We start from the raw sequence: 26,902 nt of genomic DNA on the forward strand, positions 1-26,902 counted from the left end.
ATAACTTGAATTTATAAATAGAAAAGGACAAAAGCAGAAAAAAAACATTGTTCCTTGTACGCAGCTACACAGAATTGTAAAAATTATTTTTGTTATTTGTCATGTGTTAGTTATTCATATTACATGGATAAATTTTTTATAAGGATGTATAAAACATTTGCCAAATTGTTCAAATTCTCTTGGGTTAATGTTAACCACACGTGATTATGGTTAGAATTACAGGGTTAGGGTTAACCACCCCATGATCTTGGTTAGGGTTACAGAATCTGTGGTTAGGGTTAAACATGCCATGATCGAGGGTAGGGTTTACCACACTTGGATTTTGGGTAGGGTTACAGGGGCTAGGGTTTGATCTGTTAGTATTTTCACATCGTAAACCATGACAACACTACAATGTGATTGGGCACTTGCAATGTTGAAGCTAGACCCACAACAATTGTGATGATCCAGGAACAACACCAACATGGGGATATTAGGTCACTTTGTCTGATTACTAGGGGACTTTTTTACTTTTCTGTAATCTTGTTTGTTTGTGACATCTTTCAGACGGTCTTAAAGAACCTAGAAGTCAGTTTTATTTAATTTATATCTAAAATGTTGATTTTCAACCTTCATAAAACAGAAAAATGTAATTAATATGGCAATTAATATATATATATATATATATATATATATATATATATATATATATATATATATATATAAATAAAACCAGGCATAACCATGTATGCCTGGTTATGGCATACATGGAACGCCATAACCAAGTGGCCGGCATAGTGTACAGGAACATCTGTGCCGAGTATAACCTGGAAGTCCCGGGGTCAAAATGGGAGATGCCCCCAAGGGTGGTGGAGAATGACCGAGCTAAGATCCTGTGGGACTTCCAGATACAGACGGACAAAATGGTGGTGGCTAACCAACCGGACATAGTGGTGGTAGACAAACAGAAGAAGACGGCCGTAGTGATCGATGTAGCGGTTCCAAATGACAGCAACATCAGCAAGAAGGAACACGGGAAGCTCGAGAAATACCAAGGGCTCAGAGAAGAGCTCGAGAAGATGTGGAGGGTGAAGGTGACGGTGGTCCCAGTGGTAATCGGAGCACTAGGTGCAGTGACTTCCAAACTAGGCGAGTGGCTCCAGCAGATCCCGGGAACAACATCGGAGATCTCTGTCCAGAAGAGCGCAGTCCTGGGAACAGCTAAGATACTGCGCAGGACCCTCAAGCTCCCAGGCCTCTGGTAGAGGACTCGAGCTTGAAAGATTGACCGCCCGCAGGGGCGAGTGGGAAATTTTTATATATATATATATATATATATATATATATATACCAAGGGCTCAGAGAAGAGCTCGAGAGGATGTGGAGGATGAAGGTAACGGTGGTCCCCGTGGTAATCGGAGAACTAGGTGCGGTGACTCCCAAGCTAGGCGAGTGGCTCCAGCAGATCCCGGGAACAACATCGGAGATCTCTGTCCAGAAGAGCGCAGTCCTGGGAACAGCTAAGATACTGCGCAGGACCCTCAAGCTCCCAGGCCTCTGGTAGAGGACCCGAGCTTGAAGGATAAACCGCCCGCAGGGGCGTGCTGAGTGTTTTTATATATATATATGTGTGTGTGTGTGTGTGTGTGCTCATTCTGAATAACTAACTCTAAACCTAACAATTTACTGAAGGGTGTTAAATAGGGGTGGGCGATATAAACGATATACGATAGAAACGATATAAATTTGGCCAACAATAGAGATTTTGACGCTTTATCGCTCTATCGCGATAGTGCATGTTGATGATGTCATCAAGCTGCGCCTGTTTTGGTCGAAAGCATTGCAGGGGCTAAAACCATTATCATCTGCAAATTATGCCAGGCTACAGTCATGGCAAAAAGATGAAGCACTTTTGAAATATGGGGAAAGCCAAAAACTGCGCTTCCTCCACTTCCATAACATTGATTCATTAATGTTGAATTCTCTCGCAGCTGTTCTATTCCCATGTTGTTGCAGTATATTAATAACTAACCTGGTATTGTGGATGAATAATCTCAGTTGTTCTCCTGACTGAAGTTTGGCCCGTGTATAGCATCCTGCTATGCGATTGCATTTGTCCCTAACCACCAGAATCCATCACGTTAACTTTTATGAGTGGGAAAAAAGTTGGCGTTCATCCTTCAGCTTCACTGTGCTAATGTTATGCTAACATAGCTGTGTCGCTAGCAATCAAGTAGCACAACATTATATACCAGGTAGTCCCACTTCAGTAACCCTGCAAACGCCACTGCTGTTTAGTTTTCTGTCTTCATTTATGTTGGAAGTGGTAGCAGAGCTGTACGTTTTAATTAGTTTCAAAAATCTCTCAGCCAGAACATGGTATGAAATGTTTAGGTGTAAACTAGCGAGCTAACTTCCTGTTAACTTCTAACTCCGTTAAATTTAATAAATTCTGTTTTCATGGATGCATGGATGTAAAACTTAATTGTTACACCCGATAAAGCAGCAACGCTGATAATTTAATTAAAGATGAAAGAATTTAGACTGTTTTTAACTCTTAGTGTTCGTTTGACTTTGGGACCTGAAGCCGAAGGAGTTTTGGACCCAGATTACTCCGCGAAGCTCCTCACCACGGCAGCAGAATGCTCTGACAATCCATCAAGCAGTGCTGTTTACCAAAGTTGTACTAAAACATTTTTTAACAGATTTCTGCACGCCAAAATCGGTTCAAGGTCAGTAAGCACAACCAGAATTCATACATAAGGCACACTCTCGATTTTTGAGAAAATTAAAGGATTTTAAGTGTGCCTTATAGTGTGGAAAATACGTTATACAGAAGAAAAGAATATAGGCTATCGTGATATATATCATTACCGCACATGCTTCAAATTATATCACGATGTGAATTTTAGGCCATATCGCCCAGCCCTACTGTTAAATCATTTTAACAAACCTACTAACTGGCAGACAAAAAGTAAACCAGCTCACGGGAATAAAAACCTCACCAGCCTGGCTCATTAATAAAAAGCTGGATTAACGTCACACTACGCTACAGCTCAATATGGACGCACAAACAGAGCATATTACCCCAATCAACGCAGAATGAAAGCAGAATTAGGTCTGAAAGACGAGGGAAAACCCTCTTGTGACAATGTAAAGTAGAATCAGCTGTCCTGTTTGGAAATAAGAACAAACTCAGCACTGCCATCGGACCCAGCAGATGCTTGTGATGACTGACAGCTTGTGTACTGAATCTTCAAAACCTCCTAAACCAGCTCTGCAACCATTCGGGCCAACGTATGACATTTAACGGATGCGACTGGGGCATCAATGCTGCGCTCATGTCTGTTTGCATGTCTTTGGAAAGGAGCTGCTGCTCCCCTTCTGCTGAGGAGAATACGCTCCTTTCAGCTCTGTCCCTTCAGGCGGCCATGCATATCTGACCATCAAAGTATTTCACGGCCGTGTAAAAGGTGCGTCAGCAGAACTTTTCCTCACCTTATTTCACTTTTTTTCTTTTAGAGCTGTGCCCATGCTCCTCCCTGCAGTTTACAATAAACAACTGGAAAAGAAAAAAATGAATTGCACTAGAGGCCTGTCCAGAAAATAACAGATTAGATCCACAGAGCCACTCAGACACCACTCACTCATTAGCAGGTGCTACGGATAAAAGCAATACCTAAATGCCTGAATTTTAAATGGGCCGGGAGAAGCTTGGCCAAAATAGAGAAATCCATTCCCTCAGAGACAAATATCCAGTACCTGCTGTTTGTATAAATAGTCATGAGGACGGAGAATAAACACTCACACTTGATGAGAGGCGCTCAAACAGGCGCATACGTTCACAGGCCTAGAAAGCCTTACACGGTGCTGTTTAAAATATTAACAGGAACATGGTGAATAAAAGACCCGGACTTCAAGGCTGTGCTAGTGACCAAACTGAAATACCAGAGAGACTGGGAGAGAGCGGAAAAAGAAAAATATTAAATGTAAAACAGCTCCCCACATTCCTCCCCCTCCATTTTTCAAAACCTGCTCCCTTCGATCTCTCCATCACCTCCATCCCTCTCTCTCCTCTGCTGCCTTTAGAGGCGCCAGAATAAGTCGGTCCCTCCTCGATAATAAGTTGACAGCTGTAGAAAATGGCTTCTTTCAATTTGGGCGCTTGCAATCTCATTATATTGTGATAGGAGAGCCGCATGACTGTTTGCCAGTTTGAAGGCTCGTACAGCAGTAGAGCTGTACGAGGAGGAAGATACCCGCAGAGAAAGCTGGGAGACGCCACTTGAAGAAAGAGAGGACGCAGGGTGAGATGGGCTGAGGAGAGAGCAAGAGGCAGAAGAAAGTGACATCCGGGAAGAAATGGGGAATGAAAGTTTGGGAGAAAAAGAGCAGATCCCCACAGTAGCAGAGCGGGGGCAGGGGATGTGTGGAAAGCTTATTTCGGACACTTTTTTTTTATATTTTTGAGCTCTCACAAACATTTCTCTGGAGAGTAAAACCCCCAATTCAGCTGCAAATAGCAACGAGCGTTGGTCCGACATTCAACATCGATTTGAAAAGTAATAATCGCTGGTTCTTAGATTTGATTCAGAAATCACATTGAGTGGGTGGCAACAGCAGGAAAAAGTGTGATCACCAAATATTGCCTTAAATTCTGTCTGCCTTTGTGCTGGCCAGCTTGCTAAAAAGAATATTAAATCTGAATAGCAGTGAAATTGAAAAAGAAAAAAAGAGAAGCTGTTCTCAATTCACCAGAGGACACCCTGTGCTCCCTTGTGGATCTGCAGGTGTGACACAGTCGGCGTTTTAAAAGCCGCTCATGACAGACGCAACTGTTTGTTGTATTAAGTTGTAGCCAGGTGATTGTCAGCTTATCTTAGACTGAAAACAAGTAGCATGGCTCCATTGTAAAGGTATCAAGAGGGAAGGAGACATTTCCCAAAATGCTGAACTAGTTTTTTTAAAACGTCAATAAGGAAGAAAGCAGACCAGGGTGTCGCCTTTTAGTTTGTGGCCATATATTCTGGACAAACCACATTTAAATAGGCCATAGCTAAAAATTGTGAAACCATTACCCCTCTTTAGTGTCATCTGTCCACCTCCTTGTCCCTGACCACCTCCTCCAGCTCTACTCAGCCGAGACACATAGCCCAAGCCTCTGTCCCTGCTGGACATGCCAGAAACACCTCAAATAGGAGCTGTCCAGGAGGCATGCTAGTCAAATACCACAAGTGGCTCTTTTCGATGCGGAGGCACGGCAGTTCAATTCTGAGCCACTCAGCACTGAAACCAGAGATAGGATCATTGCTGAGGGAAACAGAGAGCCCCAAAACCTCTCGGAGGAAGCTCATTTCCTCTGCTCGGATCTGCGATCTCGTCCCAGAGTAATGTATTATTTGTTCTTAAATTATTTTATCATTTCATGATTTAACTGAACAAAAACAGACCATAAACGATCCAAGATATCTTAAATAAAAATTAAGTGCAATTTCAACTCTGCGTCTATAGTATTCCACATTCCTTGTGTTTGCTGTCACTACATGTCTTCATATTTAGAATTCCTGTAACTGAACAACAATATTATTTTTATGTTTTTATCATTCAAGCAACTTCTAGAAATACTTTTAACATTGTCCTTTGCATTTTTGCTCCTGTGTAGTAAGGCTGGCCCCACCACACCAGACAAGTGGCAGGTATGACTTGGCTGCACATTTCACACTTTGCAAAGCCATGCAGTGGGACAAATGTGACCCTTTGGCAGGCCACATCTGGGCCCCTCTCCCTATTTTTGACACCCCTGCTCCACACAGATGTTTAGCACAGACAGGGAAACATCTGCACCTCTCTGGCTTGTGGCCACTGTGGTCCTATACCAGCCAAGCAGTTGGTGAAAACACAGACCACAGGGGAACACACAGAGAAACCAAACTGCCTATCATCAAACCACACAGCCGATTAAGAAAAGCCGAAACCTGATTCCACATCAGTGAACACACACACACACAGACACACACAGACACATGAAGACAGGGGTTATGTGCCTCAATCAGCATGAAAACTAATTTTACAATTCCAATCGTTTTCATCTGTGATATTTTTTAACATGTATTTCTATTTCAGGTTTATTTCAGCTATATTTTACACTAATGGATGCAAACAGACTCGCAAGAGCAGGGAGAAATAGTAGCCGCTTTAGTAATGAACTGGCGTGGAGCCAGCTCTCCAACAAACTGGAGCTGACTACCAAAAATGTCCATGCAGACATGACAGAAATGACAATCAAGCAGATCTGCACTATGCAAGGGCACAAAAACTGGAAAGGACACCTGTGCAAGGGTGCCTGCACACAGAAATACGTAAAGTAACACCACCAATGGCGCTATATGCATTTGTATGGGTAATATTTAGCCACAAAAACAAAGAGGAGGCATGCAGACGGAGGAGATGCTTGCATGCACAGGCAGTAATAATATGAACCTTTAGCCACACATACAAACACAGGCTCGAGATTAGATAAGAAAAGAGAATGAGAGTGCCTGGAGCATGCAGACTGTGTGTTTGTGAGTGTGTGTGTGTATATGTGTGTATGAATCCTAAGCCCACACTGAGCTGTCTGCCTCAGCCTGCACTAAGCAAACAGCAGGGAGGGAGAGGCCTCCATGAAAACACTGAAGTAACTGGTATCACTGGGAGCACGCACACAAATAAACAGACTGGTGCAGCTGACAGGCAGTAGATACAGAAGCATCCTTAAAAAAAAGCACAGCCACCCCACCAGGACCACCCTGGGTAAGCCATTGTCTGACTCTCTCCGTGATCCCTCAAGTCCCATCTAGCAGAAGTCCACTTCAGCGCACACTGAGCCTCGGCCCAGGGTTGCACTGGCGCTCAAACGCACGTAGACTGCCGCCAGCATTTTTCTATTATGGTGCAATTAACCACACCAATTAGCTGGTTCCCCAACCGATAGGGAAACAGAGGGCTCCCCCTAGAGGTGAAGTCATATTATTGGGTGGGGAAAATATGAGGGAATCAGAAATTACAAGAAACGTCCATTCCAACAAAGGATTTCATTTCAATGGTGGTTTCCAACTGGGTGGAATTAGGTAATTAAACTGTAAGGAAATGAAGTAGTTCACTTGTAAATGGCTTTTTGAGGACTGAGGGCAGATTGTGTTCTGCACTTAAGATTTGTTAGCAAATGCTGCCGACAGCGTGGCTGCTAGCTGTGTGCGCGTCTCGGTTGAGTTTGGAGCCTGTAGAAACACTTGTGCCTACATACTCAAGCCTGTACACCTGTCCACACACCTGTCCTATCCACCATTGTCCATCTGTACCCACACACACACACACAAATGCCAGCCCACAGAGATTTGTGTGTGTGTGTGTGTGTGTGTGTGTGTGTGTGTGTGTGTGTGTGTGTGTGTGTGCTCGCAGAGGAGAACTAATATCAGGCGGCCTACCACTGTTCCATGCCTCCCCTTCCCCCACCCCAGCCCCTCCATGGCTGAACTCAACAGATTAAACTATGCAATATCACCCTTACCAATTCACCCCTCCTCCTCCTCCTCATGCCCCTCCACCCTCACCATCCCCAATTCAATTTCTTTTCCACTCTCCTCCTCTCTCTCTCTCTCTCTCTCTTAGTCGAATGATTTGTCTTTTTCTCTCTCTCTCTCTCTTCTTTCTGTGTGTGTTTGTGTGTGCATGTGCGCTTGTTCACAGCAACACATTTTTCTGTTCTTCTAAAGACTGCAAGGCTGCAGTAGTAGGAATATATAGATATTTGTATGTGTATATAGTATATCTAGGCTGGGCTACTGAAATATGTGTGGATGGCTGCCCGTGAACACACACTAGCAGATATTGCATGCATATTGATGAAGTATTGTAGAGAGATGTGGTCTGGCAAACGCAGATCAAGAGTAAAAAAAAATTGGGTTGAAGAGTGAGACACATACATTTGGAGTGCATGCACTAATGCAGTCCTACTCCTGTATGCAGGTTAATGAAAACGTGTGTGTGTGTGTGTGTGTGTGTGTGTGTGTGTGTGTGTGTGTGTGTGTGTGTGACTGACAGCGTGCACGCCAGTCAGAAAAAGACAAAGAGGCCGCACATTCAGTTTGACAGTGACAGACAGACAGATGGACAGACAGGAGTGTGAGTGTGGCTGTGTCTGTGCAGGAGCGGACGTCTGCCACGCTACCAGCTGGAAAGCGTCAGTTTCCTCGAATGGCTGTCACAGCACTGGGTATGGCCATGTGTGTATGTGCACGAGTGTTTGTGTGTGTGTCTGCAACTGACTGTTTGCATATTTGAACATGACGAGAGATCTGACGGAGGGAGGCAGAAACAGGCAGGGCCGTGCAACAGATCGTGTCGTTTCTGTCAGCGCTTTGTGTTACCTGCTGTATGCGATTTTAATGAAGAGTTGTGCGTCTGCCTGGTTGTCCGCTGGGTGTGGTTCTCCGAGAAACCCTCTAAATCTGTGAATCACAGGCCCACCATGTCCATGTGTCCGTTCACGATTGCCGCTTGCGTTTGTTTGTCTCTACATATGCGTGCGGCTATCGCTCGTGCGTGCCTGTTTATGCGCGCTGATTGTTTGTGTTTGCGTGCGCATACATCCCCGCGCGTGGGTGGGTGTATATAGCCTATAACTGGCTGCAGTGTGCATTGAGGGCAGTACATCAGGGTAAGGCAATCTGCCTGTGAACAGCTCCTTCAGGTGAGATTTATCACCACTGCACTTGGCCTCTTATTAAGGCGATGGATTCCCTACCTCTGTATCTGGGTGCGCACGTGTGTCTGCATGTGTGGCTACGTGTGTGTGTTTATTAGTGGCCCCCAGCCCACCCCACCAAACCTACACACCCCCACTTCCCCACACCACTGTGCATCCTTATTAAAGTGCTGCAGAGGAAAGCAGGCATTGGGGTTTTTTGTTGACTCCTCCCTCAACAACTCCTGATAGGGAACCAGTGGACGCGCACAGACACTGGGAATAATATAAATGGGGACTGACAAGAGAGAAGAAATAATGTTGAGGAGACTAGAGGCTTAATATATTCTGTTCCTTTCCTACCACGCCTTTAGTTTGGACTTCAAGTTCCAACCAAACAGAACTACAAATTCCAAATTCCCTAGCTGGAAATCACGCAAAGTCCCAAAGCAGTGCAGCTGACTGACAGTCAGTTAGGTAGCACTGGAGAAATAGGTCATAGAGCTAAAAATACTTATCTATGTCTCTCTCTTTCTCGCTCTCTCTCTCACACACTCTCTGTGTGTGTGTTTCTCTCTCTCCTGTCTTCATAAAAAAAGTAAAACAGATAGAAAGTCTAAATAAGGGGATGATGAAAGGAATAAGTCGGAAAAAGAAATACCCTTAAAAACATCAGACCTCAGGCTTACTCCCATACGGGTGAAGAAAAAAACTGAGAGTAAGAGAGGAAATGAGAGAGTGCAACAGTGTGTGCGTGTTTGTGTGCCTTCCTGTCTACCTCCGTACACACGCGTGATGCCACACAAATGAGCGAGTGAGGGAATGAAAGGGAGAGATTGAAAGGAGAGGGAAAGATCTAGAAATGGATGCTCAGGCTGTGGCTTCAGCCATCACGCGGGGCTGTTTGCACACAGAGCCGGTTATTACACGGAACTCATTTAGCTCGGCTCAGTCAGGCAGGGCAGAAATAATATCATATAGGGCCCTGCCACCACGACTGCTGCCAGTGCCACGGCGCGCAACTATCTACATCTCCCTCTCTAACCAGCACGGGGAAGTAATATCGTGGAAATGCACACGCTATCCACTGTCATTTTGATCAGTTCTGCCACCTGTGCCTTTAAGTGATTGCTGCAAAGTCTGAAATTTCATTTAATTGCGCTCTCCTCCCGAAAGACTTTCATCTGCAGAGGATTTTAAAGATGACTTATAAGCAGACATCCAGAAGCCCAAATATTCAGGGTGTCTTTTGTAAACACCATAACTCTTATGAAACATTATATAATGTGGTGACAGTATACTAAAAGCCCTTTCTTGGCAGTGGATGGCCCAAATATACAGTAGATACATCTTAAGGAACTCTTAGCTGTAAGCTATATAACGGAGTTTCGAGGGATCTGAGAGAATGCGTAGGAATTTCTCATCGATGTAGTTTATTAAAAGAGTGGCCATGCCTTGATTCACAATGTAAAGAAGAGTGGTGGGAGGGGAGAGGGCTCAGGTGGTTTGAGGCCAAAAAGAAGGAAAATAGACAACAAAAAGAGAGAGAGGGGGAGAGAGAAAGGAGATGGCTGAATAAAAACGAGAGATGGCAAAACTAGTGATGGATGGGGAAAGCGGCGAAGAAGGAGGGAGGCATATAGTGGAAGAGAGGGGAGCAGGGTGATGGGAGGACAGAGAGGAAGTAAAAGGGAGGGAGAAAGACAGATTATAAACGAGTCTAATCCAGCAAAGAGAGAGAGAGAGAGAGAGTGATAGACAGGGAGAAGGGCTGGTAGGGAAATGCCCAGCAGATTGAATGGAGCTCGGTGTTCTCCTCCCCTCATTTGCTGTTGCACATCAACTCTCCACCATACCTCCACTCACGTAGACTGGCTCTCACAGTGTCCCGCTCACACTCAGCTGGACAGTGGGGACCAGCAGCTTCCCAAAGATTTATATACACTGAATTAAAGCTAACTTGCCGCAGAGATCCAGAAAGGTCTGGGGACATTCATGGGCACAACAGGCGTTGTCTCCAGGCGCGCAGGGCTCAGCCACCCTATTAGGGCTGACTTTGAACCCAATTTTGCTGGTTGTTTGGCCCATTTTACTGGATGGGCCCCTAATTTGTAAGCCTCTAATAGCAAGTTTGTTTGTAGACATGCTAATTACAAGGGCTTGTTTAAAAGCCCATTGCAGAGCGGTAACTGGAACACAGTTAAACCCACACTGCGTAATGATGGCATTTATGCAGTTGGTGAGATATTAAAGGCCGCTTTGATTGCTGTGGCCTTGTGTAATAAATAAATAAATACATCCAGCTTTGTCCTCTTCTCACGTGCTTTAAGGGAATCCAGCATCCCTGCAGGGTTGATACTGGCTAACAATATGGAGGTTCTGGTCTAACTTGAAGCACTTAAAAAGAAATCAGTGTAAGTCCACTCAAAATTGGGCTGTAGTTCATTAGTCACTCTTTCTAACCACTTACTTTGCTGTCTTTTGTACACTCCCCCCACCCCCCATTCTATTCTCCTCCTTGTACCAAAACCCTGTGTTCTCTGTTTGTGTGTCTTGGTGTGTACTCCATGCAAATGAGTCAATTTAATCCCCTGACATGGTGCCACTGAGGGCCTCTAGGAACAATCTGGACACACTTTTTCTTTGCTTGGATGGGCATCCTGTGGAGGAGAGAAGAGGAGCCTTCATCCTTTTCCACCCATCCATTCTCGTCCCGTCATCGGCATTGCCACATACCTGCCCTTTAGAGCATATATAAACCAAAAATAAATGATTCATCTCCTGCGTGTTTGCGTTATATCTGTGGTCCCTGCGTTGCGTTGTAGTACAAGTACTTTGAACCAAAACACCCCCAAAATACCATCACAGTCAATCAGGGCTTGCTGACCAATCAGCACCGTTACAAATCCAGTTCCCTCTCTCCTGTGAGGAGCTTTTCACAGCAGGCACGTACAGGGCAGTCGTTCATGGAAATGCGCGAAATGTCGCCTCTCGGAGAAGCTGACAGACAGACACTATATCCCATCTCCCTGCTCAGGTAAAAACCTGCACAGCATCCGATGTGCCTCCCCCCCTCCCTCCTTCCTTTGGCACATAGGTCTTGTGACTTTTCTTTGTTTCAAACTGCCTGAGCTGGAGCGTTTGTATGCTCAAACACTCCAAGGTACTCGAGCTATTGTTTTTTTGTTTTTTTGGCTGAACGTGCGTACCCGCTGACAGACGCACATCAGCCACCTTTTTGGCCGGGAGCTGAGGCGGGCAGCAGGCGTCTGCATTCCGCTGAAACCAGTCTCAGAACAAAAAACAAAAAAACAAAAAAAAGACATTCCACTCCCACCACCCCCACCACCCAAAAAAAACTGCACAAAGGGGATCATCGCGGAAGAAACTTCACGGGGAAACCCGCCGCTTTAACGTCTGTCAGTGGAGATAAATGTCCGCTGTGATGTAGCTGCACTAAATGTAAAGCGCCGGGCTTTGGGTTGGATTCCAGGCTTTATTCTAAGCGCCGAAGATGAAAGCAAGTCTTGGAGGAGCGTTATTTACCTCGCACTATACGTTTCCAAGAGGTCCGGCGGTAAAGGTAACGCTGCAGCCTAAAAACCCGGGAACGGAGCACTTCGTTCAGTCTACTTGTTTACCTCCTCTCAGCCCCCCTTCAACAAAATATACACACAGGTACTGTAAAGCCATCTAAACCATCCCCCTTCCTCCCGGACAGCCTTGCCACTCCAGCCCGGCTTTGGCCGTGATCTTGGCTGGCTACACTGGCAAGGGACATACCGGGTCACCCAAATCTACCTCCAGCATTCCTCCATATCCCTGCACACACGCTGCTGTCGGCTCAGAGAAATGATTATATGAATTGCATCGGAGCGCGCAATAATCCCCCCACCACTCATGCCCAAAAAAACCTCCCAGAAACCTCCATCAGCTTTAAATCTAACTTTTCTCCGGGGCTGATTCGCCTCTCCTGACGTTATCTCATTCTCCGCTGTATGCACTGCATGCATATAGACGCGTTGGTAATCATGCTGGGGAAATATGTGGGAAATTGAGGGGCTTAAATTGACAGTGACAGCATGCACAATGACCGAAAAAAGCGCAAACACTCAGGAAACGTGTTGTACTTACGATTTGAGGGGGTTCTGTACCGCTGTGGCCATTTTGATATAGTATGATAGAATGCAACACTGCAGAGCCCGGTATTGTACATGTAATGTAGCAGCTATTTCAATTTCATTCATTCTCTGGGGCTGCGGCTGGAGCGGCCAGCCAATGGGAGGCGGGAGCGCTCTGTGACAGCTTTGGGGAAGTGTAGTTTTTATGCATGTCAACATGAGACGCGCCGAGGAGCACAGTACTACAAGTTCCAGCGGGGGTAGCGGTTTAAGTGGACCACGGTCCCGCCTCGGACTTGTTAGGGCAATGCCCCCCATACCCCCCATCCGAATTTATAGAAAAGAAAGAAGAAGAAGAAAATCCACCACAGTTATGTTGAGGTTGGGTTGCAGGACTTTCTGTCAGTCTCTCCTATAAGCATCGTTCCCTTGTCTGGGTGATGATGATGACTCTGGCTCTTATAGCAGCTAAACACTAAATTGTGTTTGTTTACAGAGGTATGATTGTGGATATGGGTGCAAATTTGGGTCAGATATCATATTAATTGCACTGTAAAGGGAATAACTGGATACTCGAGTAGCAAAAAGCACAAACTGCATACAAAGATGTTTACCTGTTTTGTTAAGGAAACTGAGGACAGGTCTGTATAGTCATTTGTTGAAAATCAAGAGAAGTTGTTTCTGCGTAATCTTAGCGGCTTCATGGCCTCATGGATGTTAGATAGCCCTGCAATGAGAAGCTTTAATTATTCATTAATCAGGGGTGATGGGTTGGGAGTAGGCCTATAATTGATTCTTTCAGACATTTGTCTCTCATAGTTGAGCCCGGAGAAAGGCCGGGACCCTCTCTAAATCCTTAACCACGCCATCCTTTATTGCATCCTTCCCGCACTCGCTCGTTTTCTTGCCCTTACTACATTTTTTGCTGGATCTGTCCCAGGTGGCGATTTTATTTGACTCAGGCTAGAGACAAGGGTGTAAAAGCGACTATGCCAAAGCCTGGGCTGGCATTTTCCACTCCCTAGACATTGGAAGGAAGGGAGGGAGGAGATGAGGGAGGAAGGAAGGAAGGACTCAGAGCCGTTAGAGCAGCAATGCTGGAATTTCTTTCTCCATGTCATGTTAGCAGCAGTGGCGCCGCTCTGAAGCCAGTGACATGTGATATTTATAGATCTGTGCTAACAAATATTTAATGAACATTAGCAAGCAGCTCTAGCATGGAAGCACCGCTCCGATAAAATACTCTCTGTCAGTTAAGGAAACTTTGATTTTGTGCGTTATTCTTTAGTTGTGAAGAATAATAAATGTGTTATTTTGTATTAACGTAGCAAGAAATGTTAGATGAACGTTATTTGTGTTTGGTTCACATCATTAATCCTAAATAAGAAAAATTATTATAATAATATATATTAGGGGCTACAAAAGACCGGGCACATGGGTCCACTCGGTTTTATTTTATGCTTTCTCATTCCCTGATGAAGGAAGTTTGTTGAATGGCATGTGAGGTGCTGTATTGCGGCTGACCACACGGTGGTGCTCATGTTTAGACCAAAGTCAAACAAGCGCGTCTTACGTTGCTGCCCTGCGTGGCCCGATCTGGCTCCTCCTACAGTCCACGCGCTGTTGTTGTGATTGACCGACAGGTAGGCGTCATGTTAAACTTTCGCTTTGCTCTTTGGTGCTGCTGCCACAAATGCGTTTCAATTAAGTGAACAACGATGTCCGATATACTGATGAAAGAAATGGATAGTTTGTCGATCAGTCCATTGAAGCCAGAGGACCGTCCCAACGGCGGCGGCCGGAGCTTCCTGCTCGTGGACGAGCAAGAAAACCTGCAGGTAAAGTTAGCTAACATCAGCTGAGCTAACGGCGGCTAACAGTTAGCCGCTAGGCTAGAAAGGGGAAGACTCCTGTTACGGAAGGCCCTTAACTATCTTTTGTCACGAAAAGAAAAAAAATGTTGGATGAGCCAAATCTGCTTTCAGCGCTAAATCGATCTTTTTGTCTTGAAGCTAATAAAGCAAGTTTGTTGAGGCTTTAGCTACTTCACGACGCTTTGCTAATGCGACGTTAAACAGCGTGTTTGGATGTTCGTCGTGTTTAGCCTCTTGTCTTTTTAGCCTTTGTCTGTATACAGCCCGTGGCTTTAACGTGTGGATGGTGTCTTGCTTATAATACTGTGAAAAAACATTAAATTTAAGTTGTAAATAAGAGCAGCACAACAGCAGACGGGGTTGCTATTAGGAAAGTCCCTGGTGAGTCATACAGCACAGTTGACCCACATGGAAGGCACCCTCACAGTGTTACAAAGTACAAGAGATAATGTTTTCTTGTGTACTTAAGGTAATCTGTATGAACAACCAGCGTTAAGATTGAAGTGACTAATCCCCCGCAGTTCTTTTTTTTGTTTTGTTTTTGGTTTCTTTGTTTAAAATAAATAATACCGTTCGTAAAGAATCAGTAAAAGTAATTTGCCCAATTGTATCACGGTGCCACAAAATAGCTCATCTCTGTAACCAGCCTGTCTCTTAGTGCTCTTTCTCCTCTCATCCTATAGGTCCGGGATGAGGCCGAGTTCGTGGAGCGACTTGGCTGTGCCGACGTAGCGGGCGTCAAGGTCCTCTCCATCTTTGGAAACACCGGTGATGGCAAGTCCCACACTCTTAACCACGTCCTGTTTGATGGCGAGACTGTTTTCTACACCTCCAAGTCCCCCAGCTCCTGTACTGTGGGAGTTTGGGCTGCTTACAACCCCACTCTCAGCCTCATTGCGCTGGATACAGAGGGCCTCTTGGGAGCCGCAGCCAATCAGAACCAGAGAATGCGGCTGCTGCTGAAGGTAAATTTAGCGGTTGCTGCTTGGTTTGGGTGGAATAATTGGAGGAGTCTGTGATTTTGTGTGCTGACTTCTAGTGTTGTCTTCTTTACATTTTCTGCTGAGGTAATGGTCACATCCTAATCATGTAAACAGAGCAGTGAAACTCACTTTATTTCTCATTTCCAATGTTTTCCTGATATAAGCAAGTCATCTTATTTCCAGATACATTTTTATTTCAATTTCAGGTGCTGGCAGTGTCGGATATAGTGGTGTATCGCACACGGGCAGAGCGTCTTCACAATGACATGTTCCAGTTCCTGAGTAGTGCCTCAGGGGCATACCTGAAGCATTTCACCCCAGAGCTAAGGGCCCTGTCCATCCGCTGTGGTCTGGATGTACCCCTGTCCTCTTTGGGGCCTGCAGTCATCATCTTCCAGGAAACAACACACACGCAGCTCCTGGGCCAAGGTACTTCCACGCAGAACTTTAGGATAATTATTTCCCTTGGTTTTAATTTCCTGTGTCACAAATTTCAATGTTATTGTCTTTCTTTCCTGTTGTAGACTCAAAGATGGCCGGCTATGCAGACACACTCCTCCAGAAGCGTTTTCATGACCTGGGTTTGGGGACAGAGGCCTTCAGCTCAGTGCAGTACGTAGGCACTCAGACGATCACACCGCCCACAGACTATAGCGGGCTGCTAGAGGCCATCAAGCAGCAAGTGAAGAACACTCATACACGGTCCCCCCGCCAGCCTGGGATAGTGTTTCATGCACTAGAAGTAAGTGAAGAAGCACCATATTAGAGGCCTTTTAAGAAAAAGCATATGAATTTTTTTAATTCTTCCTTTGTGTCTCCTCAGCCTTTATTTCAGCCCCCATCTAGTTCTCTGTCTTCTAATCCCTTCTGTTTTTGTTTCAACAAGGCTCTGAGTGAGCGTTTCTGTGGAGAACTATCAGATGAAAAGATTACACTGTACTCCTTCTTCCCAGATGAATACTTCACCTGCTCAGCTCTCTGTCTCAGCTGCAAGTAAGTCAGTAACGCTGTCTACACACAAGAGCTAGAACTGGTCCTTAAAATTTGAACGTATGGTCAATAGAGCAGGGCGATATGACCAAAAATATTTATCACGATATACATTTGAAAATTTGCGATAACGATATAACTGACGATATAATTGACACTAGACAAAATACTTTACAACTCCACAACTTTATTCGTGCAAAATAAAAAACAACGTATTTTCAGCTGTTTTTTATGTGCATTAAAGTTATATAAAAAGTTAACAGTGTAAATGCAAATTCCTTGCTGACAGTTTAACCAAAAGGCATTTCCAGTGGAAATTGGCCGACATATCCTCAGCATAACCATGTATAATATCCACAAAACTTAAAAAGAGGTTATACACACACACAATACGGTAATATTATGTTGAAGCACAGTACGTATCACTCCGCGAGGCTCCTGCCTACGGTAGCCGTAATGCTCCGACAATCCATCCAACGGTGCGGGTTCGTAGCTTAGCAAAGTCGTACTAAAACATTTGACAGATTTTCCAGCGCTGTGTACGACATAAAATCGTTTCGAGGTCAGTAAACACAACCAGAATTCATACATAAGGCACACGGGACTATAAGGGCGAACGGTTAATTTTCAGAAAAATCAAAGGATTGATTTTAAGTGTGCCGTATTTTCCAAAAAACACGGTAATAACGACGGCCCGCTAGCATGCTCTACCAAAAATAGTGCTTTGTTGTGTATCTGACGGACGAAAGCTAAACCAGTTCCACACCAATGAAGTTGCAGCATTTTTACAAACCAATTCTGGTTCATCCGTTTCATTCAGCGATCCACTTTCGCTCTTCTCATTCTGCGTCGCTGCCATGTGCGTATGTAAACAAAGGCACTGCGCATTCGCGTTTTACCCATATTCTGTCGCGATATTTCATTTTCCTATTGTTGCCCAAAATTACACCGGTATTATCGTGAACGGTATGATATAGCCCAGCCCTAATGGTCAACCTAAACCTGAAATATTTAGATTACATAGTTGGGAATGTGTGAGAAGTGTGTATTATTATTGTTGATCTGGAAACTGTACTCATCTCCAGCGCTGGGTGTTTGCAGATTACCTAATCACCTTGGATGGACTGTTATTATAACCACACCTTTCCTGAGCTTTTTCTCATTTAGTTTGATCCAAATAGTTCTAGTTTTCCATCTCAGAACAACAGCCTTTTACTGTCTCTGTGACTGAATCACAGTAGAGAACAGTATTCTTTAAAAATGGGAATCCTCTGCTTTTCTTGTGGATGTTAACTATCTCCTCAGTGGGATGCATAAGTGCTAATTCTTTTTCCATGTTTTGGTTTTGGTGAAGAGAAACCTACTTTGCTTCTTAGCTACTCTTCTTCCTTGTTCTTTCCTAAAACCTGAGAGCAGCGTGTGTGTGTGAGAAATTATAACACTTGTTCAGAATGAGTGCACTGTAACCATAGGTTTTAAGCATTCTTACAAATCCCCCTCTCCTTCACCAACTCTAATATCTGTCATGTCGACTCTCCAGCATTCGCTGTAAAAATGGAATGAACCACCTGAGAGACAGAGTTCCCCACATGGCAGATGGACTCTGCCAGTATGCACACCAGTACAACAACAAGGTCCTCATCTGTAAGGTAAGAACAGAATTTCACTGCTAGTTTTGGTGAACCTGTATGTTGTTGTTGTTTACATCTGTTTTGTGTTGCATGTCCAGAGGTGCTATGAAGCTGGCAGAGAGGTGATTGTTGTGCCCAAAACATCAGCTTCGTCTGATAATCCCTGGTTTGGACTGGCCAAGTACGCCTGGTCAGGGTATGTAAACTCACATATACACACTTAGGCGGACGCTCACACTCCTCTTTGCCTTTCAGCCAATAATCTCACTTCCACTGTCTGCTGCCTTGTTCCTCTCGTCCCTCTTTCAGATATGTGTTGGAGTGTGCTAGCTGTGGGGTAATCTACCGCAGCAGACAGTACTGGATGGGAAACCAGGACCCAGAGAGTGGTGTGGTGCGATCAGAGGTCAAGCACGTCTGGGAGGATGTGAGTACTAAAACATGCTTAACTCATGTTTATATTTAATATTGTTTATTTCACAAAAAACATCAAAATAATTTGTGGAGAGTGTAAAAAATAGCACCTGTTGGTTTTATGTTACATATTTTTAGTCTTTGTAAAATAAGCACGCAGTACTGAAATACTGTTTTGGATTTTTGTTGCCTGTAATTAAAGCAGATGCAAATTGTTTTAGTGATTGTTGTCCTGACACTCAGTAAGGTACTGCCATATTTTGTCACTGCCCTAGAGAAAAAATATTCTGTAATGGTTAAATTCATTTCTTTAGGCTGTTTAGTTATGGGTTAGGGTGTTATTTAATATATTTACTTTTAGTTCTGATAATCTAAATAAGTAGCAACTAAACTTTTGAGGTGTGGTGGAGTACACCCTGTGCCATCAGTTTGGATTCATCCCTGCATGCTGCAGGCATTGCTGCTATAGAGAGAGCCTGCAGCTAAGCTTTCTCTGCACACAGACAAAACAGGATGCTCGCATGTTTTGTCAGATGTAAATTTAAGTGAAACACTTGGACTGTTGAGCCATGCTATAACACCATCATTGCCTTCCTTCCTGCAACTGGGAGTTCCCAGTTATTGGCCTCATACGGTAATTCTGATATTAAATGCTAAACTGCAAGAAATTCTGGGGGTTAAGATGATTCACTTCAGCTGATTTGCACTTGTGACTGTAGAAATGATGGTGGAATCACTAATGGGCACTTAATTTGCCCATCATCCTCTTTATCAAGCTTTTAATTGAGATCACACTCTTGTCTTTCTTCAGTCTGACGCTTTTCTAACCAGCCACCAAAATGCTGCCCAGAGGGTCTTGGATGGGATGAACTATGTGATTCAGTCAGTGTCAGAGTACGGTACTGGCCCCACCAAAGCCGTCACTGCCTGGATTACTGACCAGGTGGCACCTCCATACTGGAGACCTAATACAGAGATCACTGTGAGTATGAAGGGCTAACATTTAGAAACACAACATAAGGCACTAGAATAACTATAGCAGTTATAAGTGGTTAAATTTTTGGTCTTCATTGACTTGTGTCTGTCGGTGTGATATCTGCCATCACTGTATCCCCCTCCCTCTTTCCCCTCAGGCCTGTCATGGATGTCAAAAGGAGTTCAAGGAGGCTGAAAGGAAGCATCACTGTCGATCATGTGGGGAGGGTTTCTGCCATCCTTGTTCCAGCCGCAGGATGCCGGTGCCAGAGAGGGGCTGGGGCAACAGTCCTGTCAGGGTGTGTGAGGCCTGCTACCGCCAGGGAGGTCCTCCTGACACCAACAGCCAGGGTAAGACAGAAACAAGCTGTCAGTTAAACTGCTGGATGAGCCTAAACCTAGAGTTACGTTAGACAAATGTCTTTCATCATTGTAGTCGCTAAGCACTCAATTACAGGTGAGCCCACATTTACACTTAATGTTATGTGACACGCACACCTGTGTATACAATGCTGTTAATTTTAATATTAGACGATGATAACCTGAGTAAATTTTTAAAAATGCAGTTTTTATTTGTTATTTTAGTTATTGAAGGACGAAAGTTATCCAGATCTCCATGGTCACTTGTGAAAAAGTAATTTCCTCTAAAACTGATAACTGGTTGTGCCACCCTTGGCATCAAGAACTTTTGTCCCACTCTTCGCTGCAGAATTGTTTTAATTCAGCATTGGTGGTTTATTTATGTGACTGTCACTCACATTGTTGCCATTTTTGTCCAGTCTCTTTCTTAATGTTGAGTCATGAACTCCACAATAAGACTCAATGTGAACTCTGACCTTAAGTGAGACAAGTTGACCTGCAGTACTTTAGATGTTGTTCTGGGTCTTTTGTTACCTCCTGCATGACTCATTGATGCGCTCTTGGAGTAATATGGCAGGCTGGCCACATTTGGGAAGGTTCACCACCCTTCCAAGTTTTCTCCATTTGTGGATAATGGCTCTCACCATGGTTCACTGGAGTCTCGAAGCCTTAGAAGTGGATTTGTAATCCTTTTCAGACTGATAGATGTCAGTGAGTTTGTTTCTCGTGTGCTCTTGAGTTTCTTTCGGTTGTGGCATGATGTGCTGCTTTTTGAGATCTTTTAGGCTACTTCACTTTGTCAGACAGGTTCTATTTAAGAGATTTCTTGATTAAACAGGTCTGTCATTAATCAGGCCTGGGTGTAGCTAGTAAAGTCAAAGTCAGTCTACACAAATATGTGGTTAATTCATAATTTATAAAGATGGGGCAATTACTTTTTTACATAGGGCCAGTTAGGTTTGTATAACCCTTATTAGATGAAATCATGAGTTAAAAACTGCATTTTGTATTTAACCCTCTGGGGTCAACGGACGCGCCGGCGCGTCAAAATCACATGACCAATTCAAGACGACACAGCTACAAGATGCAGCGACTCAGAGTCTCCATTTAAACTTTGGGTCGAAAGTACCGACTTCAAACTATATACCAGTTTTTGAATTGTGTCGATGGGCCACAGGCAGATTCCAGTGTAAACGCTGTTCCCACATGGAAAACAGGACCTCCTGCTGTCAGACCTGCAGGGTTTAGGCCTGTGGTGTTCTCCTCTGTCTTATACTGAACACAAACTATTTTTTTGGACTGACACAAATAATTAGTGTGCCTTCTTATTTGATGCAGCACACCTGATTGTTCTGTAAATAGATTTAAATGGTTATATAAAAAATGCCCGAGGCCTTGGCTGCATTTTTAAATAGTACCAGATAACTTTGTTGTTTGCAAAACTTGTGCATAATTTTTAGACTTGTACAATTTCTATTTGCATTTCAAGTTATGAAAATGATTGTTTAACATGGTTGTGGGTTTTACAGTAAAAAATAGAACTTTTTTTTTTTTTTTAACTCGGATTTTGAATTTTTTGTCTAAATTTAGATCAATTGTGCTAATATAGTATATAAAAATGAAAAAATAACTCAAATTCCAGTTATTTGAGGTTGTGCTGAAAATAATGATACCAAACAAGGCAAGATAAACAGTTTTTAAAGGTGAAATATAGACGTAAAATCAAAAGTGGTCAAAAACAGCCAATTATACCCTGGACCCCAGAGGGTTAAGCAGGTTATCTTTGTCTAATAATAAATGTCTGCTCTGAAAGATTTAAGTGTGACAAATATACAAAAAAACAAAAAACACAGTATCACGAGGGGAGCAAATACTGTGTCATGTATTTGCAGCGTGCATACCGAACAGTGAGACTGTGTGTTTTCATGCATTTGATGCTGGTCGTCGCGGCTCCTGACTTGTTATTACTGCTTTTGTGTTTTGATTTCTTTGTCTCTCACACACACCTTGTTTGTTTAGTCTGTAAGGTGGAGCCTCGTGGTCTGATAGCTCGCAGGGTGACGGAGGTGGCACAGTCGACACTGGACATGGTCACCACAGCTGTGGACTACCCTCTCTGTGAGCACTGCTTTTTTTTTTACCATTACATGTTCTGTTGGTGCTCTGCAGCTTGTTTTATATTGTCTCCTCACCACTCAGATATTTGTTGGTAATTCTAATACCTGGTTTTAGCACAACCACTCCATGAGTGTGTTAGGATAGGCTAATCTACAGGCGTAGGTACATCTGGGACATGATCGGATGGTTGGTTTCAGAGTGATTTTGCATACTGGTGTTTGTCATCCACGAAGACTGAGTGCATGTCTGTGCAATACCACTAAAATTATATATTATCCACCAGTATCAGTTTAAATTAATGTATAATTAAAGTCCAACTAGTTTGATGAACTGTGATGAAATTCCAGACTGCTAAGCTTCAACATCAGTGCAACAAGAGCCAGTTTACCTGTGACAGTGGCAACAAATTCAGTTAGTCAGTGATTTTAAGTTAAAGCTGGTACCAAAGTCTCAATAGGCTTCTGATCATAAGCAGAAACACAGCTGCAGATCGAAACAGTGCCTACCTTTTTTTAAACTTTGATTTTATATGTATTTGTAAAGATATGATGTGAAATGTCCTGTTTTTGTCTCAACTCCTTTAATAATAAAAAAAATAAAGATCCTTTCAAAAATTCTTGAATCCAGATCAAAAATATAATAACTTCTAAGTTCTGTCAAACTCTACGTGTAGTAAATATTAAATGCATATATTTTTATATAATGCTGCTTTCAGACAGACAAATCCAACCTGTCACATGACCTCATCGGTGGAGGTAATAATAGAACGCTTTGGCACAATTTGGGATTTGCTCGACCTTGCTCTAAAACACAGATGAGTAAAAGCCTCAGACTTGGCACAAGAGTTTATTGTGGAAACTGATGTTTGAGTGGCTGAGTGCTCCTGCAGAGTGAAGGACATAGCATGAAGTCAGCCTCAATGAACGGTTTCCAGGAAGGAAAAAACAAATATATATAGGATGTTGGGCAAAGGGATTAAAATAAATGATTCTGAATCACCAACCTGACCAGCACTGCAATGGTGACCACATAGGTTCTCAGATGATAGCTGGATATATCGGCTCTCCTCTGATGACAGCAGCCGGGGTTTGGTGCTTCTAGTGTAGCGAATAGCCTTGTGAATAATGGATAACTGGTATTGGGTGTAAGGCTGGTGGTTATAGTTTGCTAGTCCAGATCAGTTTAAAAAACTAATTAACAGGCAAAAATGTCAGGTTTAGGTTTGTGTTTCAGAAAACGCAGTCCCTCTTTGTCCCTCCACGCAAGCTGTTTACTGGAATACAAGCCTCAACTGTGACTGATCAAGGCTACAAACCTAAACCTGAAAGCTTCTTGTACAAGAAAAAGAATCTTCTTCTCTAAGAAACACAGAGAGGGAAGATAGAGTTTTCTTTAGTGGAGCTGAAAGGGGTGTGAATGGGCTGTAATGGAGATGCTGTTAGATGGGTACATATTACATGTTGCCATCTTAGGTGGTGAATGTAACTTTGTTAACAACACTGGACAAAAAGAAGACTTCCACTTTGAAGTAGTCAAAGCTTTGAATAGTTCCCCCTCCCAACACACACACAATGAACAATGCATTTATGTTCTAAGAAAATAAAAAATAAAAAGCCAATCTCCGATTTAAAATCTTAAACTCACTCTTCTCTGTTTGCCCGTCCGCTTCAGGTTTCGTGAAGGACGTGGCTCGGCCAGACTACTGGGTGCCAGACCAGGACATCACCAAGTGCAACCAGTGCTCCAAACCTTTCACTCCAGCCATGTCGAAGCACCACTGCAGGGCCTGTGGGCAGGGCGTTTGCGGGCCCTGCTCCACACACAACAAGCCCGTGCCCTCTCGAGGTTGGGACCACCCGGTCAGAGTGTGTGACAGCTGTCACGCCCGCACAGACAGCCTGTGACCTTTTCCACCAGGCAAACTTCTCAAAGTGCTCTCAGTTTTTCTCAGATGGGCTACAAAACACTGTGAATCTTGGCACTGCTGCTCCTTGGAAACCAGGAAGGGGACTAAATGGCAGGTCTGGAATCAGCCTTTGTTTTATGTGAAACGGGAGCTGCTCAGATATGTAGAAGGATGACCATCTGGATTCCACCGCTCAGCCGGGATTTGCTTTCGGTCTCTTTTGCCTTCTTGAGCGACTGATTTCCTGTCAGCCGTGAGATGATTGACAGCCTCTACTGACCAATCGAAATGCTTTAACTGGAGAAATGGGAAGCTGGACATGTGTTTTGAACTGACTGCTTTTAAGAATGAAGACTTTCATCTCGACCAGTTATCATTATAACAGCAGAGCTTGAACTCTTAACTGCACTCGAGGGTGGTCTTCCATGCTCATTAATTTCTCTTTGCACAGGCCAGCACCATGGTTCTCAGTTTGAATATGCTCTTAGTTAAATATGACAGGAGGACGAGTAAAAGGGACGTACTGGGAATAGTGGGAGATTTTAAAAGTTTGAATGGTCTTTTAAAACGTAGCCACTCACTGCAACCACTTACACAGTGACAAGTCCTGGTTAAGGAGTATGTATAATCATGATAGTGGGGGGGGGGATGCTCCTACAGTACTCAGGGCAGAATGCAATGCAAATTGGAGAAACACAAACTGCAGCAGTGTGTGCCTTCATGGGAATCTTAACACCCACTTATTTAACCTCTTGGGTTTGCTTTTGGAGATTTCTCTGTACGTTCAAATTCTGAGCTCATTTGTGCCTAATTATAGAGCCACGATTATAGCCTCCATCCTCTCGTGAAGTTGTATCTGCAGTATAAAATATGTAGCTGTTGTCATGTTAGACATTCCATTATATAGAAGTACCTGTGTACTAATGTAGATTTGCCTTTCTGGGGTTTTATAAGAAGTGAAGCACTGATGTTTCCAGGTAGCTCTCTCAAGCCCTTTTCAGACATCGCTGCTCTCATCAATCTATCAGAGTGACGGCGTTCTGTCGCTCAGTCATAGTCATCTCAAAGGCTTCACTCAAAAATGCCAACAATAATGACTGGAAGAGCAACACGTGATTTTTTTTTATTTTTTTTGTGCAACAGGAGTTGTCAACATAGGTACTTTAAAGCATTAGGTTCTATCTGGCAGTGTCACTAAGAGCAGTGTGTGTGTTTGTTTGTGTGAGAGAGAGCTGAGCTCACCCCTCCAGCACAGGCTCGGAGAGTAAGATCTCCTTTCTGGTTTAAATTTTCTTAAAAGAAACTACGATTAAATGACGTTATGTGCAGGTTATTTCTGGTCAGGGAATTCTCTAATGAGGGGAGTGGCTCACTGAGCAGCAGACATCATCAGCTGTCTTGTGTGCATGTCCGTAGTTGTAACTCGGTGCATTTAGACTCATTTCTTGGTCTGAAATACCAAGACTGCTGCTGTTTCCGATCAATTGATGGGAGTTGGTGTCTTTGAAGGGCTTTAAAACAAAGAACACACCTGATAGAGTTGCTCTCATGGTGAATGACATGCAAATGATATAAACACTGATGGAAGAAAAACCTACATTTTCTCTCAAGAGAGACGTTGTCTGTGTATCATACTGGACTCTTTAGTGCTTTATCCCAGTTTTCAAAATAACCACTTATCAAATTTTCTGTTAAATCTAGCAACTGACAATCTCAGTTTTTGATGAGGCTCATCCAAATAAATAAATAAAACAAAGGAGAGATTTGTGTCTATAAATATGTGAGCAGGAGTAGCTTGACGGCCGTCTTTGTCCTGAATGAGCGCGAGCGCACAAGTTGTGAGGCGACGGCGAGCACTGCGACTGGAACGAGTCGCTCTTCTCTTTGACTATCTCTGGTTTTTCCTCAGATAGCATCAGTAGAGAGCGCGCGATGTGGAGATGGAAAGCAAAGCGATAACACACAGCAGGCTTTGTCCTTTACTCCAGTCAAGTAGAAGTAATCTGCATCCATTCATCTCCATCTTTAACTCCGCTGGCTTTAAAACCGTCATCCCATCCAAACCGACTACAGCGTTGCGTTTCCCCATTTTCATCAGTTCAGGGGGACATTTTGGCTCGATCAGCATTGTGTTCTCACCGCCTGTAATTAGTTGTTTGTTTTATTCCTGTTCTGCCAGTATTCACAAAACGTTTTATGAGTAGTGTTGGTTTGTGAGCCAGCTGCTGCTGGAGTCAATCCATCTCCTGTTTTTGTGTAGGGAAAAAAAAGCTTCATATCGCTAATGAGTGTGGTTCGATTTGGCTCCGCGGTTTAACAGCTCTCTCCTCACAGTAGCAGTAAATTTCTTTGTAGTACACACCGAGTCAGACAAATTGAAATTTTATCTGTCTTCTGTTTGGCAAAATAAGATTATATTCTGTTTTTCCATTTCCATTTAAGATCTCTTTGTAGTTGGGCTTATGGGTCACACACTGCCCACATGAGCTCATCGTGTGTGTGTGTGTGTTTTGTCTGTTTAAAATCTACTCTCCTCTATTTTGCTCTTATTGATAAGCCTCTGTCCTCAGAGGTATTCTCAGCTTGCTGCTGCAGTGCTTGGCTCTTTTTTCCCCTCCGTGTTCCTTATTGTGAGCCTGGTCGATGCAGCAGTGCAGATTAGATCTTGGCTGCATTCTTTGGTTGTTCATCTTTTTTTCTTTGTGTTCGTCTCTCTTTAGAGGATAATTAGTCTACCCTGAAAATCCTAGATAATTCTGTTTATAGAGTGGCAGGTGACCTTTCCACCCAAACTCTAAACGTGTTAATGTGACAGAAGCAGAGGCT

General features: G+C 43.7%; 2 protein-coding genes across 6 annotated transcripts in view; one reads left to right on the forward strand and one right to left on the reverse strand.

The window, feature by feature from the left end:
• dpf1 (D4, zinc and double PHD fingers family 1) overlaps positions 1–14,248 on the reverse strand; it is a 51,744-nt gene extending 37,496 nt beyond the window's left edge. For 2 of the 4 annotated variants that reach the window (XR_005694795.1, XM_040024138.1), the window contains exon 1: positions 12,839–14,242. Coding sequence is in view for 3 of the 4 variants with exons in the window: in XM_040024138.1 (XP_039880072.1) it covers positions 12,839–13,152 (314 nt within the window). In the remaining variant the exon portion in view is untranslated. Of the gene's footprint in view, positions 1–12,838 lie in introns of all 4 variants that reach the window. The other 2 variants (XM_040024126.1, XM_040024117.1) reach the window with 2 other exon arrangements.
• Positions 14,249–14,398: 150 nt separating this feature from the next.
• On the forward strand, positions 14,399–25,860 carry si:ch211-11n16.2 (zinc finger FYVE domain-containing protein 1). Of its 2 annotated transcripts, none has more exons than XM_040024106.1 (12): positions 14,399–14,468; positions 15,383–15,664; positions 15,889–16,111; positions 16,207–16,424; positions 16,569–16,675; positions 18,213–18,321; positions 18,402–18,499; positions 18,613–18,730; positions 19,529–19,699; positions 19,851–20,043; positions 22,072–22,170; positions 23,842–25,860. In XM_040024106.1, the coding sequence occupies exons 2-12, from the start codon at positions 15,647–15,649 to the stop codon at positions 24,072–24,074; spliced, it is 1,587 nt and encodes a 528-aa protein (XP_039880040.1). In that variant the 5' UTR covers positions 14,399–14,468; positions 15,383–15,646; the 3' UTR covers positions 24,075–25,860. The 2 variants fall into 2 exon arrangements, with proteins under 2 accessions (XP_039880040.1, XP_039880029.1); XM_040024095.1 differs by having other exon boundaries at positions 14,424–14,663.
• Positions 25,861–26,902: the final 1,042 nt, after the last annotated feature.

The sequence above is a fragment of the Simochromis diagramma genome, unplaced genomic scaffold, assembly GCF_900408965.1.
Source record: "Simochromis diagramma unplaced genomic scaffold, fSimDia1.1 OVJJ01000348.1, whole genome shotgun sequence".
Taxonomy (NCBI): domain Eukaryota; kingdom Metazoa; phylum Chordata; class Actinopteri; order Cichliformes; family Cichlidae; genus Simochromis; species Simochromis diagramma.